Source organism: Schistocerca americana, chromosome 1, assembly GCF_021461395.2.
Source record: "Schistocerca americana isolate TAMUIC-IGC-003095 chromosome 1, iqSchAmer2.1, whole genome shotgun sequence".
In the NCBI taxonomy this organism is placed as follows: Eukaryota; Metazoa; Arthropoda; class Insecta; order Orthoptera; family Acrididae; genus Schistocerca; species Schistocerca americana.
In genome coordinates, this window is record NC_060119.1 from 414,723,849 (window position 1) to 414,749,413 (window position 25,565).

General features: G+C 39.1%; 1 protein-coding gene across 1 annotated transcript in view; it reads left to right on the forward strand.

Moving 5' to 3' along the window:
* LOC124602172 (ribosome maturation protein SBDS) overlaps positions 1 to 25,565 on the forward strand; it is a 53,178-nt gene that overhangs the window by 15,622 nt on the left and 11,991 nt on the right. The window contains exon 3 of the mRNA XM_047136302.1: positions 17,202 to 17,311. Within this exon, the coding sequence (XP_046992258.1) occupies positions 17,202 to 17,311 (110 nt within the window). The remainder of the gene's footprint in view (positions 1 to 17,201; positions 17,312 to 25,565) is intronic.

Here is a 25,565-nt window from a genome sequence, read left to right on the forward strand (position 1 = left end):
GATGCTTTTCATCCCATGTTTCTAGTTCAGATAGGAACTGAGCACCAGGATTCCCCCAAATCGTTATTCTGCACGCGGCTTTTTCATGTGTGTGTAATGATAAGCCACAAAAGAAGTAATTGAGAACACTTATTGTGTAGTGTAAGAAATCTAAGGGGACAATGCTTTAGTAGCAAGAATAGTTGCACCATCAGACACTCTTTCATCAGTTGTTTGAGTGAATGGGCCAAATGTTCATTTAGTGGTGCAATTTGTCCCTCTTTATTACCATGTTCTGTAGCTCTCATGCAGAAGGAGAGTCCTTGAGAATGTGAAATAATTCAAGTTTTATATGGTATCAGTGGGAAAATTCAGTTTACCAAATAGTTAAAACTGCAGAAAAACAGAGTAGTACATACCTCAGGACTTGGGGTTTGTAGTACTGCCTAAAGAATAAGTTAAAATAGATTATGTTAGTCCTATCTTTGGGAACTGCAGGCCTACATTCTTTCATCTGGGAGAAAATAACTGGTTGGGAAATGGGGCAGGTCATGTAGATCATGAGTTGAGAGGAACCCAACAGTTGTGTGTAGCAGCTGTGGTTTGTTTTCAAACTTTTGCATAATATTTACCAGCCACACTGATAATAAATAAGTTATACAGGGTGTAAAAAGAACTATGTATACAAGATTGTAGTGGGTTAACATCCTTGTGGTCTTTAGTTTGGAGACAGATTGGATGCAGCTCTAGTCTACCCTGTGCAAGCCTCTTCACATCTGAGTAACTATTGTAATTTTTTTGTGCCTAGGTCTCCCTTTGCAGTTTTAGTCCCCATCTCCCCATGTCCCTCCAGTGCAAAACTTACAGTTTCTTGATGTCCCAGAATTTGTCCTATCGGCCAATTTCTCCTTTTAGTCAAGTTGTGTCATAAATTTCTGTTTCCCCAATCTCTTTTAGTACCTCCTCATTAGTTATGTGAGCTACCAATCTGATCTTCAACATCTTAATAGTTTTTATTCTCCTCTCATCTGAACTGCTTATTGTCATCTGATATTCAGGATTCTTATGTACAACCACATTTTAATAGCTTTTATTCTCCTCTCGTCTGAACTGCGTATTGTCTGTGTTCCACTTTGATATGGCACTATGCTCCAGCTTATTTTTGATATTACCAGCTCCGTCATTTTACAGAAATGCCTTCCTTGACACAGCTAGTCTGTATTTTATATCCCTTCTACTTAGGCCATTGTCAGTTATTTTGTTGTCCAAGTAACAAACCCCATCTTCTAGTTTCAGTGTCTTGTTTCCTAACGTAATTCCCACAGCTCCACTTGATTTAATTTGACTACATTCCATTACCTTTGTTTTACTTTTTTTGATGCTCATCTGATAACCTCTTCTCAAGACACTATCCATTCTGTTTAACTGCTCTTCCCAGCCATTTGTCGTCTCTGACAGAATTACAGTGCCACCAGGAAAGCTCAGTTCCTATTAATTCCCACTGAACTACTTCTTTCCTTTCATGTACTTCTGCTCTCAAAACTTTAATCAGGTTACTGTACAAGCCTGTATACAATCTTACATTCCCTGTGTGTTATCCTTCAGTATTTCAGATAGTGTGTTCGAGCCAACATTGTAAAAAGCTTACTCTGAACTCACAAGTGTGATAAATATAGGTTCACCTTTGGTTAACCTATTAGATAAGAAAAGATGGTCAGTAGTGCATTAAGTGTTCTGCCATTTCTCGGAAACCCAAACTGATCTTCCCCGAAGTTAGCTTCTACTAGCTTTTCCATTCCTCTGTGAATAATTTGTTTCAGTATTTTGCAACCATGACTTAGAAAACTCATAATTTGGTAGTATTCACACCTGCCAGCACTTACTTTCTTTGGAATTGGGATTATTACATTCTTCGTGATAAATGTTTTTCAGCGGGACATCCACAAGTGTTATATGTAATGTTCATGGTGAAACCATATGCAACAGTCGTAAAATTATTTATTGACTGAAGTCTTCACAAAACGAAGTTTCAGGGACTTGGCCCTATCTCCAGGTGTATCTTTAAATATTATTACGAAGTGTCCTTGTCAAAAGCAACTTACAAGGCACCACATCTGTATTATAAAAAGGATTACTATCACGTAGAGGAGACAATGAGTCACAGACAGGACAACGGAAAGACTGCTATCAGTTGAGCTTTTGGCCAAAAGATTTTTCTCCAGACAGCAGATAAAACTCAGTAAAGAAGAGTGAGAAAAGGACAATCATTAAGAAGTAAGACAAGGTGTTAGAGAGTAGTAACAAAGGAAAACAGCACCAGGTTGTGGGATGGAAGAAAAGCCGCTAGGGAGAATCAAACAGTGGAAAGTGCAGGATGGAATAACAACAATTTTATGAAAAGTAACAATATAATGAAAAAGGTAGTTGCTACTAACCATAGAGCTTTTGTTGCGGCTTTCTGCGGTTCAGCATCTCCGCTATATTGGTGAGTAGCAACTATTCTGTTCCTTTATTGTTACAGTCCATCTTTTCATTGTTCAGTTTTATGTAAATGTTGGATTGCTATCCACCGTACAGGGAAGATGATGAGTTGCACATAGTTGCAGTTAAAAGACTGCTGCACATTTAAGCTTTTTTATTATTCTGCCCTGGGCTTTCCATTTTTTGAAAGCATAACATATGCCTTATGTGGCTCGGATTAAATACCCAAATGTACCCATGCTTTTGTTGCTTTTTGTACAGGCACATTTGGTTATTTAATCTGATGAGGCAGGTATGATGATGTGGTGCCTTGTTAGTTATCTCTGAAATGGACACTTTGCTCTACTTTTTATAGATACAGCGAGAGATTGGGCTGTGTCCCTGGAACCTGGTGTGTAAACACTTCAGTCAACAAATAATTTTACAACTACAGCAGCTGATTCCATCGTTAACATTCTTCTTGAAGTCCGACGGTATTTTGCCTGCCTTTTATATCTTGCATAACAGATGGAACAGTTTTTTCGTGGGGAACTCTCCCAAGTATCTCAATAATTCTTAGGGAATGTCATCTAATTGAGTGGCCAAATTTTCAATTAGGTCGTTCAGTGCTCTGTCAAATTCTTCTCACAGTATCATAGCTCCCATCCCTTCTTCATCTACTTCCTTTTCCTTTTCTACAATATTGTCTTAAAGCTCATTTCCCATGTATAGCCTTCTATATATTCCTTCCCTTTGCTTAGTACTGGCTTGGCATCTGAGCTCTGAGATTCACGCAGTTACTTCTCTTTTCTGCAAAGATTTCAATCTCATCATCATATGTATAGCTAGTTGACATATAAACTAGTATTGCTGTGCTGGATGTAAGCTTCGTGTCTATCTCGCGACGATACTGTTCCTAGTATCTTATGCGATTCCTATTTTCTTATTCATTATTAGACCTACTAATGCATTAACCCTTGCAGTACCAAGGAGGGATTACTTTATGCCCACCTTTTGAAATTCTTGAAATCTAGTCAGGTACTACATTTTTTAAAATTTTGTAAAAAATATTTATTGTCTTGAATGAAGTCTTCTTCCAGATTCTGTGATTGTTTTACATTTTTCGTTTAAGCTTAATTGAACATTTAAGTTTGAGGGAGGTGGTCATAAAGTGTCCCCCCACAGGTAGTAGATGCGACTTCCCGTAACGGTCATCTTACTCCACAAATAATAGCATTACATGACCTTAGAACATGTGGACATTATATTTCTCTGGGTTGACAGCGACAATGGTCTCAACAATGCTTCATATCCCTTTGTTTCTTTATTGTTTCATGTTCAGTGGCACTTAGCCCAGTGTTAGATACAGCTGTGATTTGAAATGTATCGACAGTCACTCCTGCAGAGAAATATCACAAGATTTTGGAAAAATCTACAGATATTCAAATTTAATTTGATGAAACTGATGATGTGTTGAGTTAACCCGAAGAGGACTGTGTTGTGCACGAGGCTTTGGACAGTGATAGAGTACCTACAAACACTGAAGACGAACTCTGGGCACTGAAAACTGAAGATGACGCAGCTTGCGAGGTTAGTGACAAGTCTGTTACAAGCACTGGAAAAATTTGTAGCTCCAAATCTCCTCACATTAGAAGACGAGTAGCACAAAACATGGTGACAGAAAGAGAAGGCACAAGAGACGAAATTAAAGTAGGAACAACAAGAGAAACCATTTGAAAAGATTTTGTCTCCAGAAATTCTCAACAACATAATAAAGGATACCAATGAAGAGGCATTGAGGCTGAAAATACCCAAGACAGACAGACTTGAATTCATGGCATATATAGGGCTACTTATTATTATGGGGAAGGAAAACGACAGTAAGTCATCTGTTACAGATTTACGATCCTACACTTCAGGAAGGCTTGTTTATACTGCTACCATGAGCCAAACCAGATTCCAACAGCTTACTAAAATAATAAGATTTGATGACAGAGAGTCGTGAAGTGATGGCAGGAAACGTGATAAGTTTGCTGCAATACGAGAAGTTTTTGATAAAATGAATGAATTACTGCCGAAATATTATTCTGTTGTTATTGATCAATTGTTGTCATTGTTCCGTGGCATGTGTCCCTTCGAGGTTGTCATGAAGGAAAAACCTGGTAAAAACGGTATACTTACACGCATGCTCACAGATGCCAAAACCAGATATGTTATCAGCATGGAGCCTTATGCTGGGAAAAGAAATGATGGTACACAACAATCAAATGCCACTGCAGCTGTGGTCAAATGCCTGGTGGTTCCTATACATAATTCAGGGCGAAGAGTCACCACACGCAGATGTTACACTTCAATTGATTTGGCTGAAGGTCTATGGAGGAATCACAAGCTAACTCTCATGGGAACATTACAAGCTGTTAAGAAACATATACCTCAAGACGAGAATTATATTCTAGTAAATTTGCTTTCAGTGATATTAGTACCGAAAATATTCCAGTCATGATTGTTTCTTATATCCCCCGTGAAAAACCCAAAAGTAATCTGCTGTTTATATTATCTCAACTTTATGACGCTACAATTGGTTCATGTACTGACACTAAGAAGAAAACAGTTATAAATTTTCATTATAATGAGACTAAAGGTGGCACGGACACGATAGATCACATGGTGAGGAAATATTCATCTAAGACGCCTACAAGAAGATGGCGGCTGTCTGTTTTCTATACTCTTGTGGACATAGCAGCAGCAAATAATTATACGCTATTTTTGTTAAACTTCACCCACTGGAATAAGAAAAACCCTATTAAGTGACGACTTTTTCTTCAAGACCTCGGACTACAGGTCATAAAACCATATATTAAAGAAAAGGCTACAAATATTGCAGGACTGCCAAAGCCTGTAGTTTCAGGTATGGAAGATATTCTCAGATGGAAAATCAAGCACAACTTCGGTGCAAAGGAAGCTCGTGGAGGTAATGGTAGATGTCATTTGTGTATTAGTGAAAGGTGTTACAAAACAGAAAAGTACAACAAAGTGAACAAAACAACGATAATCTGCAACAATTGTAAGAGATACACATGTTGTAAACACAGCAAAAAAACTGTTGTATGTTCCAAGTGGGAAGTAGATTCCGAAGAAAGTAGTGAATAATTCTTCTCGCAAAACTATGTTTTATGCCTAAGTGTGCAAAGTACCCTGGCCCCCCCTGCCCTCCCCCCCTTGGTAACACACGTTACTGAAAATGGCTTGTTACTGTGAGAGTTAATCCTATTTCATTTTTTGTTTATAACTGGGTACTCACCTGGCGCGAAACCATGTTCTTCCTGCCATCGTACTTCTCCAGTTCCCACTGTTACTTCAACTTACCTACTGTATTAACTACCTACCTACCGTATTAACTAACATTCCACATTCCAGTATATAAGATGGCAGTTTTGTTACATTGGCTAACATTATAGGGCCAGATCTTTCTTTCATCCAGACCATTACCCCTGCAACTTGTAAAAAGCCTGCTGCCCATCTCTAGGAACATGCTTGTCTTGCCTTTCCATGGATATCCCTCTGTTGTCATTGCACCTGCAATAGGGCTATCTGTATCTTTGAAGATCTAAAGCCACCCTGCCTCATCAGGGCCCATGGTTCATGGATGTGTGTAGAGGTGATACAAAGAAATACTTCGGTTTAAGTGATAAATATATCCCAGGTGAACCATGAAGCTTTTGATGCTAGTGATGTTTAGAGAGGGTGTTCAGAGAGCTGCGAGATAAATGTTCTTTTAGGTATGTTGCTGAAAATGTTGTCCCTTTATATTAATGCATGTTTGGCATCTGTATCCTAATGATTATCTAACATGCTCAAAATAACCTGGTGTTTCACAAACAATGGCTACAGCTTTAGCTGAATGGTTAACTATCTCTTCTGCACAATGTGTGTCAGGGTCCCACAAACAAAAGCTCCATCCCTTCCCCCCTCTCCCCCCCAAATAATAATAATAATAATAATAATAATAACAATAACAGACATAACATCTGAGAAAGGAAAGAAATAATAATAATAATGTTGTTGTTGTTGTGGTCTTCGGTCCTGAGACTGGTTTGATGCAGCTCTCCATGGTACTCTATCCTGTGCAAGCTTCTTCATCTCCCAGTACCTACTGCAGCCTACATCCTTCTGAATCTGCTTAGTGTATTCATCTCTTGGTCTCCCTCTACGATTTTTACCCTCCACGCTGCCCTCCAGTACTAAATTGGTGATCCCTTGATGCCTCAGAACATGTCCTACCAACCGATCCCTTCTTCTAGTCAAGTTGTGCCACAAACTCCTCTTCTCCCCAATTCTATTCAATACCTCCTCATTAGTTATGTGATCTACCCATCTAATCTTCAGCATTCTTCTGTAGCACCACATTTCGAAAGCTTCTATTCTCTTCTTGTCTAAACTATTTACTGTCCATGTTTCACTTCCATACATAGCTACACTCCATACAAATAATTTGAGAAACGACTTCCTGACACTTAAATCAATACTCAATGTTAACAAATTTCTCTTCTTGAGAAACGCTTTCCTTGCCATTGCCAGTCTACATTTTATATCCTCTCTACTTCGACCATCATCAATTATTTTGCTCCCCAAATAGCAAAATGCCTTTTCTACTTTAAGTGTCTCATTTCCTAATCCAATTCCCTCAGCATCACCCGACTTAATTTGACTACATTCCATTATCCTCGTTTTGCTTTTGTTGATGTTCATCTTGTATCATCCTTTCAAGACACTGTCCATTCCGTTCAACTGCTCTTCCAAGTCGTTTGCTGTCTCTGACAGAATTACAATGTCATCGGCGAACCTCAAAATTTTTATTTGTTCTCCATGGATTTTAACACCTACTCCGAACTTTTCTTTTGTTTCCTTTATTGCTTGCTCAATATACAGATTGAATAGCATTGGGGAGAGGCTACAACTCTCTCTCACTCTCTTTCCAACCACTGCTTCCCTTTCATGTCCCTCGACTCTTATAACTGCCATCTGGTTTCTGTACGAATTGTAAATAGCCTTTCGCTCCTTGTATTTTACCCCTGCCACCTTCAGAATTTGAAAGAAAGTATTCCAGTCAACATTGTCAAAAGCTTTCTCTAAGTCTACAAATGCTAGAAACGTAGGTTTGCGTTTCCTTAATCTGTCTTCTAAGATAAGTCGTAGGGTCAGTATTGCCTCACGTGTTCCAACATTTCTACGGAATCCAAACTGATCTTCCTCGAGGTCGGCTTCTACCAGTTTTTCCATTCGTCTGTAAAGAATTCGTGTTAGTATTTTGCAGCTGTGACTTATTAAACTGATAGTTCGGTAATTTTCACATCTGTCAACACCTGCTTTCTTTGGGATTGGAATTATTATATTCTTCTTGAAGTCTGAGGGAATTTCGCCTGTCTCATACATCTTGCTCACCAGATGGTAGAGTTATGTCAGGAGTGGCTCTCGCAAGGCTATCAGTAGTTCTAATGGAATTTTGTCTACTCCCGGGGCTTTGTTTCGACTTAGGTCTTTCAGTGCTCTGTCAAACTCTTCACGCAGTATCATATCTCCTTTCATCTTCATCTACATCCTCTTCCATTTCCATAATATTGTCCTCAAGAACATCGCCCCTGTATAGACCCTCTATATACTCCTTCCACCTTTCTGCTTTCCCTTCTTTGCTTAGAACTGCGTTTCCATCTGAGCTCTTGATATTCATACAAGTGGTTCTCCTTTCTCCAAACGTCTCTGTAATTTTCCTGTAGGCAGTATCTATCTTACCCCTCGTCAGATAAGCCTCTACATCCTTACATTCGTCCTCTATCCATCCCTGCTTAGCCATTTTGCACTTCCTGTCGATCTGATTTTTGAGATGTTTGTATTCCTTTTTGCCTGCTTCATTTTATGAATTTTCTCCTTTAATCAGTTAAATTCAGTATCTCTTCTGTTACCCAAGGATTTCTACTAGCCCACATCTTTATACCTACTTGATTGTCTGCTGCCTTCACTATTTCATCCCTCAAAGCTACCCATTCTTCTTCTACTGTATTTCTTTCCTCCATTCTTGTCAATTGTTCCCGTATGCTCTCCCTGAAACTCTATGCAACCTCTGGTTTAGTCAGTTTATCCAGGTCCCATCTCCTTAGATTCCCACGTTTTTGCAGTTTCTTCAGTTTTAATCTGCAGTTCATAACCAATAGATTGTAGTCAGAGTCCACATATGCCCCTGGAAATGTCTTACACTTTAAAATTTGGTTCCTAAATCTCTGTCTTACCATTATATAATCTATCTGAAACCTGTCAGTATCTCCAGGCTTTTTCTATGTATACAACCTTCTTTTATGATTCTTGAACCAAGTGTTAGCTCTGATTAAGTTATGCTCTGCACAAAATTCTACCAGGCGGCTTCCTCTTTCATTTCTTAGCCCTAATCCATATTCTGCTACTATGTTTCCTTCTCTTCCTGTTCCTACTGTTGAATTCCAGTCACCCATGACTATTAAATTTTCGTTTCCCTTCACTACCTGATTAATTTCTTTTATCTCGTCATACATTTCATCAATTTCTTCATCATCTGCAGAGCTAGTTGGCATATAAACTTGTACTACTGTAGTAGGCATGGGCTTTGTGTCTATCTTGGCCACAATAATGCGTTCACTATGCTGTTTGTAGTAGCTTACCCGTAGTCCCATTTTTTATTCATTATTAAACCTACTCCTGCATTACCCCTATTTGATTTTGTATTTATAACCCTGTAATCACCTGACCAAAAGTCTTGTTCCTCCTGCCACCGAACTTCACTAATTCCCACTATATCTAACTTTAACCTATCCATTTCCCTTTTTAAATTTTCTAACCTACCTACCCGATTAAGGGATCTGACATTTCATGCTCTGACCCGTAGAACGCCAGTTTTCTTTCTCCTGATAATGACGTCCTCCTGAGTAGTCCCCGCCTGGAGATCCGAATTTGGGACTATTTTACCTCCGGAATATTTTACCGAAGAGGATGCCATCATCATTTAATCATACAGTAAAGCTGCATGCCCTCGGGAAAAATTACGGCTGTAGTTTCCCCTTGCTTTCAGCTGTTCACAGTATCACAACAGCAAGGCCGTTTTGGTTAGTGTTACAAGGCCAGATCAGTCAATCATCCAGACTGTTGCCCCTGCAACTACTGAAAAAGCTGCTGCCCCTCTTCAGGAACCATACGTTTGTCTGGCCTCTCAACAGATACCCCTGTGTTGCGGTTGCACCTACGGTACGGCTATCTGTATTGTTGAGGCACGCAAGCCTCCCCACCAACGGCAAGGTGCATGGTTCATGGGGGGGGGGGCTATTATAATAATAATAATAATAATAATAATAATAATAATAATACAGGATCAAACAATAAACACCAGATATTACAGCAAGCATATTATTAAAGATCCCAATACCACAACAGATAAATGCAGACTTTGCAAACAACAAATAGAAACAGTAGATCACATCACAAGTGGATGTACAATACTAGCAAATACAGAATACCCCAGAAGACATGACAATGTAGCAAAAATAATACTTCAACATCTTGCCTTACAACATAAACTTATAAAACAACATGTTCCCACATACAAGTATGCCCCACAAAATGTACTGAAGAATGATGAATACAAATTATGCTGGAACAGAACCATTATAACAGATAAAACAACATCACATAACAAACCTGACATCATACTCACCAATAAAAATAAGAAATTAACACAACTAATCGAAATATCCATACCCAATACAACAGGAGAAAAAATTGAAAAATACATCCAACTGGCTGAGGAAGTCAAGGACATGTGGCATTAGGATAAAGTTGACATTATACCAATTATACTATCAACTACAGGAGTCATACCACACAATATCCACCAGTACATCAATGCAATACAGCTACATCCAAACATATATACAACTACAGAAATCTGTAATTATTGACACTTGTTCAATTACCCGAAAGTTCCTAAATGCAATGTAACATATACCATACAGTTAAAAGGAAGTCACGCTTGATCAAGGTCCGCGTCACCTTCCATTTTTAACCAGACATAACGTCTGAGACAAGAAAGAAATAATAATAATAATAATAATAATAATAATAATAATATTCATAGGTGGTCAGTAACATCTTTAAATTCATCGTATTGAATACCATCTCTGAACATCACCAGCATCTAAATTTTAGTGGTCCCCTAATGTGGACCTGTGCATAGGTGACCTTTTGTCAAATAAAAAATGTGTTTCTTGTTATCGCCTTTAAAATGTTGTGTACATAGTTTTTTTACACTCTTTATATGTGGTGTGAAAATGGAATCACATCCACTATGTGTAGTATATGGCTGCGAGCTGTGGTGTGTGTAGTGTAGTGTAGTGGTCTGCATCACTGCCTGGCATGCTGCGGATCACTAGTTCAGGCTTGACCACTAGCAGTTACATATTATTTTGTATTTACAATTTCTGGGAGGTTCTTGAAATATCTTATGTATGTAATTCATAATCCCTGGAATATTTGGTATTTGTATAAATGCTAGTGTTTTGGAATATTCTGTGGTTGTAAAAATAGCTGCACTCTTCATCTGGAAGTCAATTCTGTTCTGGCTGTACATTGGTTCAGTAACAACAGTGCTTCTAGTGCTAAGTGTTGTGTTTCATTGATGACTTTACCTTCAGATCTGGACTGACTTGATTGTTTTTGTATGTACGTGCTTCTGATTGGAGGTTTGCGGTAACAAAATGGAACACTTACAGCCATCCTTATCATTTTATCTATTATATGGCTAGCAGTTTCAGTGCTTCAGTACACCATCTTCAGACCTTAACTGACACTGAAGGGATTAACTCCAATAATATACCCAGTTCCATCAGTGGAATATATGAACTGGTTTTACATACATGTACTAACTGGTTTTAATATTATTGTTGGAGACACAATATTGTTGTTACAGATAGTCTGTGAAAGCCAGTTCATTGGCATTGGCAATTGATGGAATGAGGTATACGATTGGAGTTAACCCCTCAGCGTCAGTTACAGTCTGAAGATGGTGTACTGAAGCACTGAAACTGGTAGTTTTATAATAGATAACATCGTAAGGACAGCTGTAGGTGTTCAGTTTTATTACGTGACTGACTTGATTATGAGTTCGACATGACATTGTTTGGTGGAGATGCCAGTTCGTTCAAAACATTTACATCACCAGGGCTCCAATTAGGTAATGTAAAAGCTGTTGCCTACATGAGCAGGAACCAGAATATAAGCAGTACATTGTTTGTAAGCATTGTATATTTAGGAGACCAATGGATTCCAGAATAGTAGTAAGTCAGTTACACATTGGGTATCTATCGGTGTTTCCCAGAGAAGCCGGTCAGAAGCCAACAGAATGACCGAAGGAATTCAACAGAGTTGCCGGATGCAATAGGTGGGATGACATGATGTGTTTCGCTAATGTGTTCTTTTACCTGGATGGCTTAATCCAACCGTGGTTCTGAGAACAATGACGAGCTCAATAGGTGGTACAAATTCCAGGCCAAATTGAAGAAAACATTCTGTGACAATCAGCAGCAAGTCTGCTTAGTGGAAGAAAAACTGAAGAACAGGCCCATCATCAGGGGGAAACAACACAGTCCTGCATATGGAATGTTTTGGTATTTTGCAGCACTGTGAATCTGAATATAATATTAGCTGACAAAATATCACATCTGATGAAAGGAGTAGAAGAAGACATGTACCAAGCACATCTGGTAAAGGATGTCACAACAACAGAACAACTCAGTGGTCCCAGCACATTAAGGAAATGCAAAAGAAAAGATTCGTTAGAAAGAGGTATGATCATCTCCTAAATGTCGTTCCTTTGGCAGTTGTAAATGACCACCGTGAGCTTGCCTTTCTCACAATCCTGGTTATAAGAGAAAAGACACAGCTTTTTATGGCAGCCAGAACTGATTGACCGAGTATGCAAGAGACACTAACCTTTAATGTCAACTTCGTATGTTAGAAGGTAATAAACAGTATTGAAGAAAAAGAATATCAATCTTCAGCACTGATCTCCACCACCAGTCAAACATGTCATGAAGAATGGACTTGGCCAAATTATCCTTATGCCACCACCGTCACTTGACAACTCAGCATTGAATCAACACAGGTACACTCAACTCTTCCATCAACTAAAAAGCCCTGCAGAATAACAGACATTTGGAGGACAACAGGCTGGTCTGTTTTCACAATGGTCGCCCTGGACATGTTGTGCCCTACTGCAGAGAAAGAAGGTGAGCTTTCAACGATTATTACGCTGCAGGACATCAACCACCACAACACTCCAATTAATGCCAGTTCACTGCAGACGATTATAACAGGTGCTCATTGCCATACCCTGGACAAGGTTGCTCCCCAGTACACAATAGCTGTTCCTAGCTATTCCCCTATCATCGTACAGTGGTACCAGCTGCTCGCCTAGCTGCCAAATTCAGGAAAACAAAACAAGGTGACCATTTATGGAGGTGAGGCTTCCACAGATGAACAACAGTTAACAAGATGACAGTAAATCTCATTGACATCGTCATCGTCGGACAACCAGTCAGGCCGCTAGTAGACTCCAGGGGCTTCTCTTCCTGTGTTGTCAAATACTTATGATAGCCAGGTGAATAACAATACATTCAGTATTATGAAAATGGTTGTGCTGAAAGTTGCAAATAAGAGTCTTTCAAATTTGTCATTTGAACAGATTGTAGACTTTTTGCTGGCATCACAAGCGGTCATAGAGTGCATAAGATTAAGAGTTCCAGATTCATGAAACTATCGCAACAAGCACACAGAGCAAATATTTCTCTGGACAGTTGTCCGCCATTGAAGACACGGTTTTCCCGCCTTCGTCAACGAATTGAGTGCCAATTATCAGTTGAAATACTGAGCTAAACTGTGAAGCTATTGTTGATTGCAAAAAGCTGCTGAGGCTAATAAAAGAAATGCATGTGCCAATGACCCAATCATAGTCATTGGAGATGGCCAAGGAGAACTTCGCATCACTAATTGTCACAAGCAGACACAACTCATCCATAAAAGTAAGTGTGCGGCAACAACCAGACAAATCCAAAAAGTGCAGATTAGTGCCAATGACAAAGAATCATATTCTGCTAACAGTACAGACAACACAAAGGAATAAGCTTCTATCAAACTGCCAACAGGGTTTGGCCCGGTCAACGACCAATGTCTGTGAATGATAGCCATTCTATGTATGCATTCGAATAAGAAGTGGAGGATAGGCAGACCAAGTAGCCTCTCGTAAAACACTGTATCTACTCTGGGGATCATCCACCAAATAGCCAGTGCTAATATAAAGTGTCGCCAGCTGAAGAACAGATAATTTGGGGGAAAGAGGAGAAGATACTACAAGATAAAATCAGTGAAACTCCAGTGTCCTTGGTACTCCCCTGTGGTCCTTGTGAAGGAGGAGGGTGGCACATGGCATTTCTCTGCTAACCATTGACACCTGGACAAAATCACGAAGCAAGCATTCTGTCCATTGCCAAGCCTTGAATACACCCTACTCTGCTTGAAAGAGAGGAAGTATTTCTCAACCATGGACATGCAGACAAGCTGTTAGCAAATCAAAGTTGATGAGGCTGACTGGGAAAAGACTCCCTTCATAACTCATGACGGACTTGGAATTTTAAGTTGTGCTGTTTGGACTCTGTAATGCTCCGGCTACTGTCATACATATTATGGACAACTTGCTTCAGCACCGCAAATTTATGAAATGTTTTTCTGTCTGGATAACATTGTCATTTTTCTGAGGCCTTTCAAAGAATAAGTTGCCTAACAGTTGTGTTTAAGTGTGTTCAGGCTGGAGAGCTCCACCAGAATCTGAAAAAGGGCCACTACCTCATCCAAGAAATAAAAATCTTGGTGCACGTAGAGAGTGGTGATGGAGTATGTCTCAATCCACAGAAAATAGGAGCAGTTTGAGTCTCAGGATTTCATGCTCCTTGGCACATTTGTGACATCAGAAGTTTTCTCAGCATGTACTCATACTGCCAATGTTTCATAACAGACTTCTGCACTGAGGCACATCTCTTGCAAGAACTTATCCAGGGAGAAGACAAATTCAGAAATGCTTAATCTTCCCATTGCTGAGCATCAATGTCATTTAATGAAGTGACGACTGAGATGATGTCCATGTTGCTGTGTTCTATCAAAGGATCCCCTAAAAGATAGTCAGCATCTTTGGCCCCCCCCCCCCCCCACCCGATCGGGTTTTGTATGCCCCTGTGACAACATAATCCTGAAGCCCCAGTGCCCATCTCATTAGTTGACCTGATAGGTCCTTTAGGCTAGTCAGCCAGCAGAGAAAATGATGGTCCATCACAATGTTGAATGATTTGTTGAATAAATATGGATAGAACTTGTAGGTGGCTCAAACGACTGTAAGACACTTTTTGTCATTAGCAGAGTAGTTCTTCTAAGACTTTTAGAGTTCTTTGGAAGTGTAAGATACCACTGTTTCAGCACCTTCCTGAATTTGTACTTGAACTGCACCTATTCCAAAACTACCAGTGTTGGTGTGAAGTTTTGTCTCAGCATCCTCATTGTACAATGCTTCAATTGTAGATGATGTTGGCACCTTCATAAGGACGAGGAAAGAGCTGTCTTGCACCTCAGTCCAGGAAAAAAAATGGTGACGCATCATCAAAAAACAATGGCACTGGAACAACATCCGTGTTCTCCGAATGAAGCCATACTACAGTTCAGAAGGAGAGATCGATAATGGAAGATTCAAGGGTTGTGAAGCTCCAATGAGAGGAGCTACCTTTGACATTCGTTATAGTGAAGAGCATGAAATCATGTGACCAGAGTGCAATGATCTGTCAGTGCCACCATAAAGAGGACCACTGACAATATCCAGATATTGGATGATGCAGTTGGCTCCAGTGACAATGGGACACTGTTTTTCTAGCAATACAGCAAGCTGTGGTGTGGGTTGCTGTCTGGCATGCTGCAGGTCACCAGTTCAAACCCGACCACTAGCAATTATTTGTTATTTAGTATTTATAATTTCGGAAAGGTTCTTGAGATATCATATGTTTATAAAGCATGTACCATATATTCTGGAAAATTCTATGTTGTTATAAACACCAGCGTTTTGGAATACTCTGTGTTTGTGGAGATAGCTACAAGCTCCATCCAGGAAGTCATTCTGTTCTGGCCATGCAGTGGTGTTGGTAACAAACATGCTCCTAATGCAAATGCTGTGTTTCATTGAAGCCCTGCCTTAGGATTTGGATTTGATTGTGGTTAACAATATTGATACTTGCCATGCTCCTAACAGGGATTTGAATGTAAATAGGCACATAATTTGCACTAATTATGCCTAAACAGCATGTGTTAGTTTTCAGTTCTCACAAACACAAGTACTCACCTGTAGGCAAGGCAAACTGGTTACCTGGCCAGAGTGGCAACATCATCGTGCTTACGCTTGAGAAGCAAGGAGGGGATTGGTTCAGTGTCAGTGTCAGTAACATTACCTTCCCAGATGAGGTCGCTATTTTCCACAGCTGTCTCTGTTCGTTGTCTGCTGTTAGTTATGGATGATAATGCTGGATGTTTGTTCAAATTTGTGCGGACTAATTTTATAGTATTTTCAGTTTCCTCATCAAAGAATCACACCTCCAGTATTTATCTCTCATTTTTTGGCATGATATGCAGCCTTTCTAGTTTTACTAATATCACAACAGTACAAGGTAATGTTACACCAGGGGAAAAAAAAGAAAAAAACTGATCGTGGTATCTAGTGTTTGGCTAGTAAGGCTGATCTCCAAGGTTTGGATTTCAGTGAACTCTTCACATTTTTCTCTGGTGAAAAGGTCTGGAAGGAGGTCCACCCAGCCATTTGAGATCAACTGAAGAAGCTGCTTTACTATAAAAGCAGCGAAATTGACAAACAAGTCAATGAAGTAGCATTACACCAAAAGGCTTGTACTCATTTATTTATTAGTAGTGGTAGCACTTGCTGTTATTTTTTTAAAGGTGCTTGAGGTATTACGACTATGGATCTCGTGCTTTCAGTATTTCTGACCACTTCTGTAGGAGTTAGATTTATATGGTGTGACAGCAGCAGGAAGTGAACCATTTTCATGTAAAATTCTGTGATTGGAATCAAGAGAAGTAGCTTGTTGCTTGTTAATTAATGCCAAAAGTTTGACTTTCCTTGTTTCTGTGTATTTTATATTTTTCTGTTCATTTATACATGACAGTCCAAAGTTTTCCTAATATAATTATGGAGAAGTGAGCACAAAATGAAACTCTGCGTTTATGACAGCGAAAAGTTGCCTGCCATTGTCGTTTGACAATACTTTCATGCACTAACACTGTGCAGCATTTATCAACAGTGTAATGTGTATGAATCCATTGTTCATCTAATAGGCCAGTTTTTCTCAGTTTCTTTGCTTGCGTGGAAGTTTCTACTACGGCCAGGTAGCAGTTAACCTTGCTGAGTAATACAGTGTGTATGCTGATTGGTTGTCTTTACATATTTCATTGTTTGTATTCAGTCCTTAATTTTCCACTGTTGATATACTCTGAACAGTTGCATAGTTCCCAGTTATGTCTAAGCAACAAGACATTTTTTTGTGTGTGATGTGTGTTATATATAATCTTTCTTCTATACTGTACTCGTTACTGTAAAACTTGATGTTAGACCTGGCTTTGAGAACAGTTTAATCTAATTTCAGATAAATGTGTAAATCCTGAAACTAAGAGACCATATCCGGTCTCAATGATAGAAAAGGCCATGAAAGATGTCCACTTCTCTGTGAAACCTAACAGAAATGCCAAACAGCAGGTATGACTACGACTTTTTTTTCCTATAGATTTGAATGGCCATTTGATGAACTGTATTAGTTTAAGGAGTGTGTGAAAAAAATTTTGTCTGAGTAGATTAATAAGACAGCTCATCTGGAAAATATGAAGTTTAATAGAAATTAGAAACCTGAAAAAAGAAATCAGTAATGATTATTGGTACTATTATTATTATTGCTACTACTACTACTACTATTACATCAAAAACTAAAGTTCTTCTTTCTGCCTGAAACGGCTATAGACATCAGGTAAAATTACCATCAACTCTTGATATAGGGATCATGTGGTACTTTAAGTTGAAAAAGGAAAGTGTTCCGACTACGAATACAAAGAAGCACATGGTCATAAAAGAGATACAGTTTATTGGGTCATAGAATGACATCCACAAGAATACAATGGAAGTATCCAGAATGAGATTTTCACTCTGCAGCGAAGCGTGCGCTGATATGAACTTCCTGGCAGATTAAAACTGTGTGCCAGACTGAGACTCGAACTTTGGGACTTTGCCTTTCGCAGGCAAGTGCTCTACCAACCGAGCTACCCAAGCACGACTCATGACCAGTCCTCACAGCTTCAATTCTGCCAGTACATTGTCTCCTACCTTCTAAACTTCACAGAAGCTCTTCTGTGAACTGTGCAGAAATGTCACTTCTGGAAGAAATGACATTGTGGAGAAATGGCATAGCCACAGCCTGGGGGATGTTTCAAGAATGAGATTTTCACTCTACAGTGAAGTGTGCGCTGATATGAAACTTCCCGACAGATTAAGACTGTGTGCCGGACTAAGACTCTAATTCGGGATCTTTGCCTTTCGTGAGCAAGTGCAAGGTTCGCAGAAGAGCTTTTGTAAAGTTTGGAAGGTAGGGGATGAGGTACTGTCAGAATTGAAGCTGTGAGGACGGGTCGTGAGTCGTGCTTGGGTAGCTCAGATGGTAGAGCATTTGCTGGTGAAAAGCAAAGGTCCCAAAGGTCCCGAGTTCGAGTCTCGGCCTGGCACACAGTTTTAATCTGCTAGGCAGCTTCACAATGGAAGTAGTTTACATGTCTTGAACACTTTTAACAACTGAGGGCCCAGAGAGCCTGCATGCCCATATAAAGATACTATCTACATCAGGTGTTGCTGGTGTATTGCATGCTCACGGGGGACCTGGTGATGGCAGTTGGTGTCCGGGGAGGTCCCTGGTGGCTTGGGTAGTGTTGGGCATGCCGTTTGATTGGCAGCATGCACTATGCTTGCTGTAGTGGCCCTACTTAGGTCTTCTGTGGGCTTTAGATGTAGTAACTGTTCTTCTTCTACTGCTGCTTATCCCTTAATGGATGTTGGCAACCACATGTTGCATCTTTCTTCTGTGAACCGCAGTATGTAGTAGCTAGTCTACACTTCGTAATCCTGTCCACTGCTTTATATTGTCCAACCAGGACGTTCTTCTTCGTCCTTGTCTTCTTTTTCCTTCAGTCTTCTCTTCTATTATTAACTGCAGAAGCATATATTTGGTGTTCCATAGTGTACATCCTAAGTGTGCAGCTTTTCTTCTTTTAAACACTGTCACCATTTCTTGCTGCTTGTTCATTCATTCCAGTACTTCGGTGTTGGTTATTCTTGCAGTCCACGGTATTTTAAGCATTCTGCGATAAATCCACGTTTGGAAGGCCTCTAACTTCTTCGTTGTTGTCATATTTAGTGTCCATCCTTCAGAGCCATATAGAAGCACGGCCCAGAAGTAGCATTTTACAAATCAGACTCTAAGGTTTAGGTCTAGGTCTGTGTTTGTAAGAATATTCTTAAATTTCATGTATGTATTTCGGATGTTCTCTATGCGATATTTTATTTTCAAGTCTGTTTGCCAGTCTTCACAAAGCTAGGTTCTGAGGTATTTAAACTTGTTGACTCTTTATCACAGACCCTTGAAATCGTAGATTTGCATCTTTAAATGAGTCGGACTCTCTTGTGTCAATCATAAAATTAGTCTTTTTGATGTTAATATTCGTACCTAGAGTACTGCTGTAATCTTTTACTATGTTGACGTGTTGTTGAAGGTCATATAAATTATCAGCTATCCATACCGTGTCATTAGCATAGCGAATGTTGTTGATACACACTTTGTTGACCTTTATGCCTTTTTCAACATCAAGTGCCTCCTGAAAAATACATTCAGAGTATAAGTTAAATAACAGGGGTGACAGTATGCATCCTTGTCGGACTGCTGTACTTATGGCTCATAAGACTAATGAGTCTGTGATCTTCACATCTTCTCGCATTCCTCTTCGTTGGTAAGGAAATGAAAGTTGATAATAGCCATTTGGCAGGGTAATGACCAGTGTCGTTAATTTTGTTACACAGTTTATGTAAGATTTTTATACCTTTTTCATCAAGGAGTTTAATAAGTTATTTTGGAATTTCATCAGGTCCTGTGGCTTTATTGGTTTTTGATGGCTTTCTCAGTTTCTTCTTTCATGATTGGAGGTCCTGTTAAATTTTTGTTCCTAGAAGTCTCAACATTTGGTCTGTCACAACAAGGTCAATGTAGTAAATGCAGTGAGGGATAAATGTCGTAAGCCGCTCCAAAAACATATGACCGTAAAAAGAGGGATAATTTTTTGGATCATGGAGTGACATCCAAAAGGATACAATGAAAGTAATTTACTCTTCTTGAACAAATTTAACAACTGAGGGCCACCCAGAGACCTGTGCATGCCTTTACAAAGACACTATACAATCAGGTGTCACTGGTGTACTGCTACGTATGCATGGTGGATCGAGTGATGGCAATAGGTGACTAGGTTGCCTCTGGCAGCAGCCTCACCTAGTCAGAAATGCGCTGTTTGATTGTTGGCATACACCATGCTTGCAGTAGTGACACAACTTAAGTCTGCTGGAGCGATTGGTCTAGTAACTGGTTGGTTACTACAGAAAGTCGGACGAAATAGGTTCATAGAGGAAAAATCTTGATTGGACCGTTTACTGCTTATTGCAGGTACACACTTCATTGTACTTTTGGATTGTCCCACTTTCCTGATATTGTGCGGGTGCTTGGGTGACAGGAGCTAATAGGATAAGTTTTGCAAATCATCACCCACTTCCCCCTCCTTCCATAGTAATTGTCAAGTTTTTTAGGTAGTGCTGTATTGATAAATGGTTAAAGGATATAAGCAAGTACTGGAATGTACTGTTAATGGTCATAGAAAGAAGGCTGTCAGGACTGGATGACATAGCTTCTGGCAAATCTTTTGGGTATAACGTCGTGGTCCACAACACTCCTCTGTTCCTAACATTTCGCCCAGATCTGAGCTGGACATCTTTGATGTAAGTTTTATCTTTGACAAGGATCATATCTGCTTATCAAGTGTAACTCCAGCCACAACCATTTTTCTATGGTATGTATGACACTCTTATAAGTCTGACCGATCAGTTGGCAAGACTCAGTGGAGGAGAAATGCCTGTGAAGATGTCCAGTGCAGTTCTGGGTGAAACCTCAGGATCAGAAGATTTTTGTGGACCACGACCTAAGGTTTACGAGCAGTTCATAGCCAAGCACACATTTGAGAAGGGACAGAATGGGGAAGGGGGTGAAATAGGGGATGAAGAGTATTTTAAAAAACATAATGTCGCTATTAAGCCAGTTTTGAAGCTAGACTTACAAAAATTGATATTTGGTTTCTTACTCAGAAATAAAGAAATATGTTCCAGCATTTTTGAAAATTTAACCTGATGGGTGTGAAATAGTGGGTGAAAACTTTTTTTGAAAATATATCATTATTAAAGAACTACTTAACTATTTTTAAAACTACATCTATGAACATTAGTATTTGACTTCTAAGTTACAAATAAGAAAATTCCTAAGGGGGTGAAATAGGGGATGAGATTTCTTATGAAAATATTTTTCTTCTTCTTCTTCTTCTGCTTTTACGGCCTCATTGGACCACTTCAGTCAATCATTTCTGGTCCTCTTCTTTGGTATTTTCCCCTTCCGAGTGGCCCAGTATCTCTTCATTCGTTCCGATGCTTTTCGTCGTTCCTCATCTGTAAATACCCTTTTCATTGTATGTCGTTTGTCAATTTTTGGTTTAAATCTTATTTCTGTGTCCCTCAACTTCTTTAAATTTGGCGTTTTGTTCTGCAAATCATCCAGAGTTATTTCCAGTTCTTCCATATCCTCTCTTATTTCCTTAAGCCATCCTCCTTGTTGTTTCAAATTCCAGAGTTTCTCAATAATTTTCCTTGATAATCTGGTTTCTGGTGTCCTCAGAATGTGACCACAAAAAGAGATCCTTTTCTTTCGTATAGTATTGGTGATGGGCTCCAGTTCTCTGTATACCACTTCATTTGGAACTATCCGCCATTGCCCAGCTTTTTGATATTTCTTATTTATGCATGTTCTAGCAATTCTTCTCTCTACTTTTAAAATTTTGTCAATTCTGTTTTTCTGGGTGACTTTAAAAAGAGTTTCACTTCCGTATGTAACCTCTGGTTGAACCACCGTCTTGTAATGTTTTAATTTTGTTTTAATTGATAGACATTTTTTATTGTACGTAGACCATGTTAGTTTTTGAGCTTTTATCATTTTATTAGTTCTTGCTCGCCATGCAGGTTTCTCGTCCAATTTGTGTGTTATAATTTCACCCAGGTATTTAAATTGTTTCACTATTTTAATTTCCCTATTGTTCACTGTGATGTGATCTATTACAAGTGGATCCGTTACCATTATTTCAGTCTTTTCAAATGATATCTGGAGTCCTAATTTTTGTGCTATATTTTGTAAGCTTGTTATTTGTTTCGTGGCTTCCTGAATATTATTAGCTAGTAATGCTAGGTCATCAGCAAATCCCAAGCAATTTAGGTTTATTTTATCTTTCTTAGTTCCAATTTTAATATTCATAGGATTTTCCTTGTACCATTCTCTCATTACATATTCAAGAGCACAATTGAATAGCAATGGTGATAAACAATCTCCCTGTCTCAACCCTGTTTTTATCGTAAATGGTTCAGATATTTCTCCTCTAAATTTTACTTTGGATTTGGTGTTTGTTAAGGTTAACTGTATCATTTTTATTAATTTAGGATGAAGTCCAAAATTCCTTAATATTTTCATCATTGAAGATCTATGGATGCAATCATACGCCTTTTTGAAATCTACAAAGGTTATGACTAGTTGTTTTTGCCTTCTTTTGTAGACATCCATAACTAATTTCAAGGTGATTATCTGTTCTGGGCAGCTTCTCCAGGATCTAAATCCTCCTTGATATTCTCCCAGTTCCAGTTCTAGTTGATCTTTACAGCGGTTGTATAGTATTCTTGACATGATCTTATACGTGCAGTCCAAAAGGGAAATTCCTCTATAGTTGTCTGGATTTGATTTTTCTCCTTTCTTATGTAATGGATGTATTATAGCAGTAGTCCAATTTTCTGGTAATTTCTCTTCATTCCAGATTTTTACTATGCATTGGTGTAATGCTATGAAACAGTACTATGAAAAGTATAGTTGCTACTCACCATATAGTGGAGATGTTGAATTGCAGATAGGTACAACAAAAAGACGGTAAGGAGGAGGCTGGGGATGGGGAGGGATAGCCAGGTAGGGGTTGGGGACATTGAAGAGCTGCTGGGGAATATGCAGGGATGAGGTGGAGAGAGGTTGGGGCAGCTAGGTGCAGTTGGGAGGTTAGATGGAGGGCAGGAAGGGGGGGGGGGCGTAAGTGGAAAAGAAGAGACGTAAAAAGACTGGGTGCAAGGGTAGACTAGAGGGCTATGTAATGCTGGAATGGGAACAGGGAAGGGGCTAGATGAGACAATGACTAACGAAGGTTGAGGCCAGGAGGGTTACGGGAACATAGGATATATTGCAGGGAGAGGTCCCATCTGCACAATTCAGAAAAGCTGGTGATGGAGGGAAGGAACCATATGGCACAAGCTGTGAAGCAATGAGTGAAATGAAATGAAGAATGTTGTGTGGGGTGGGTTGCTCAGCAACAGGGTGGTTCAGTTGTTTCTTGGACGCAGTTTGTCAGTGGCAACTCATGCGGGCAGGCACAGCTTGTTGGTTGTCATGCCCACATAGAATGGTAGCACAGTCCCAACCTTCTCCTTACTCCCACACATTTGCCTCTCTCATCATGTACTGCTGCTGCTTATAGTCTCGCTTCAGCTACTAGAGACTGTGGTCATGTATGTGTGAGTTGCATTTGTGTGTGTGTGTGTGTGTGTGTGTGTGTGTGTGTGTGTGTGTGTGTGTGTGTGTGTGTGTAGGGCGGTCTGTTTTTGACAAAGGCCACATTGGCCGAAAGTTTATTTTTTGTGACAGTCTTTTTTTTTGTGCCTATCTGCGACTCAGCATCTCTGCTATATGGTAACAACTATCCTTTTCATAATTTTATTATGAACAATAAATAGTTTAGACAAGAAGAGAATAGAAGCTTTCCAAATATGTTGCTACAGAAGAATGCTGAAGATAGATGGGTAGATCACATAACTAATGAGGAGGTATTGAATATAAATGGAGAGAAATTTGTGGCACAACTTGACTAGAAGAAGGGATCGGTTTGTAGGACATATTCTGAGGCATCAAGGGATCACCAATTTAGTATTGGAGGGCAGCGTGGAGGGTAAACATCTTAAAGGGAGACCAAGAGATGAATACACTAAGCAGATTCAGAAGGATGTAGATTGCAGTAGGTAGTGGGAGATGAAGAAGCTTGCACAGGATAGACAGCATGGAGAGCTGCATCAAACCAGTCTCAGGACTGAAGACCACAACAACAACAACAACAACAACAATTTTACTGTGAAAGCATTTTTGAAGTTAAATCTCTGAAAATTTAAATTTGGTTTCTCAGTTAGAAATAAAAAAAAAAGTTTCACTGTTTTTCGAAATTGAACCCCTAATGGGATGAAATATGGTCAGACTGATTCACTAACTCATCGCTGCCCAGCTCAAACCGCTAAGATAGAAACTTGAAGTTTGAAGAGAGTGTAAATCTTATACTGAAGGCATTGTTTAAGAATGGATTGTCAGAAATTCTGCTCCTAAGTGGGTGAAATAAGGCATATCGCTATTAAGGGAATTTTGAAGCTAGAACTATGAAAACTGGTATTTGGTTTCTCAGTCAGAAAATAAAAACCTTGTGCTCCAGCATTTTTGGAAATTCAATCGCTAAGGGGATAAAATACTGGGTGAAAGTTTTTTCACAACTAAATAATTACTAAACGACTACTAAAGAATTTTTAATGCTACATCTATGACAATTGGAATTGCTTTCTCAGTTAGAAATTAAAAGAAGAAAAAAAATGTGTTTCTGGAAACTTAACCGCTGAGGGAGTGGAATAGGAACGAACATTTTTAAGAAAATATTTAGTTGTATTGGAAAATTTTAAAGCAAAATTTATGAAAAGTGATATTTTATTTCGCGGTGAGATATAAAGAAATATTTTATTAGGGAGTGTAAGTTGCTATGGAAGTATTTCACAAGAACGAAAAAGGCATGATTAACAAAAACTTTCGACTCCTGCTACCAGAATTGCTTTTTGAGAAGAAATATATTCTGGAAAGACCATGCTTATATGGCCTTTATTAGCACGAAAAGCTTGGAAGGTGCTGCAGTTTGTGAACAACATAAAAATTCAATTAAACAGAAACAAACAAACAAAAAAAAAAAAAAATACCCGCTGGCCATACAGTCTATGTTAGTGAAGCAGTGGATGCTAAGCTAGTTTAATATATGTGATATTCATTTACATTTATAGCAGTCCTCACTGTGTAGATTCACAAATATTAGATAGTTAATTGCTCCTTGTGTGTCGTATACTTTTCTTTATAGCATGCAACCATTTGAAAGAATAAAAGTGCATCTATAAATGTATTTCATGAGAGAAGACAAGAGCAATGTGTACTATGTTACAGATATTTCAACAAAGGCATTATTTAAGATTTACACACTGATGATAGGATGAGGTACTAAGGATCTTGGAAGTTACAACCACACTCTTCACTTCCAGTTAATTAGGGCATATATGAACCGTGTACCTAACATTCTCTGTTAATCTATGAAATGTAGGTGCAGTTATAACTGAATCGCCAGTGCTCAGTACTTACAGCAGTGACGACAAGAAAGGAAAACTCAGTTAAAATAAATGAATATAAAATTGGGTTGGATTGAACTACAGTGGTTAGTTACATATGGAAAATGTTACTAAATTTATTCATGAATCAATGGAAATTAATGGTCGCAAGCTGACTAAGAGA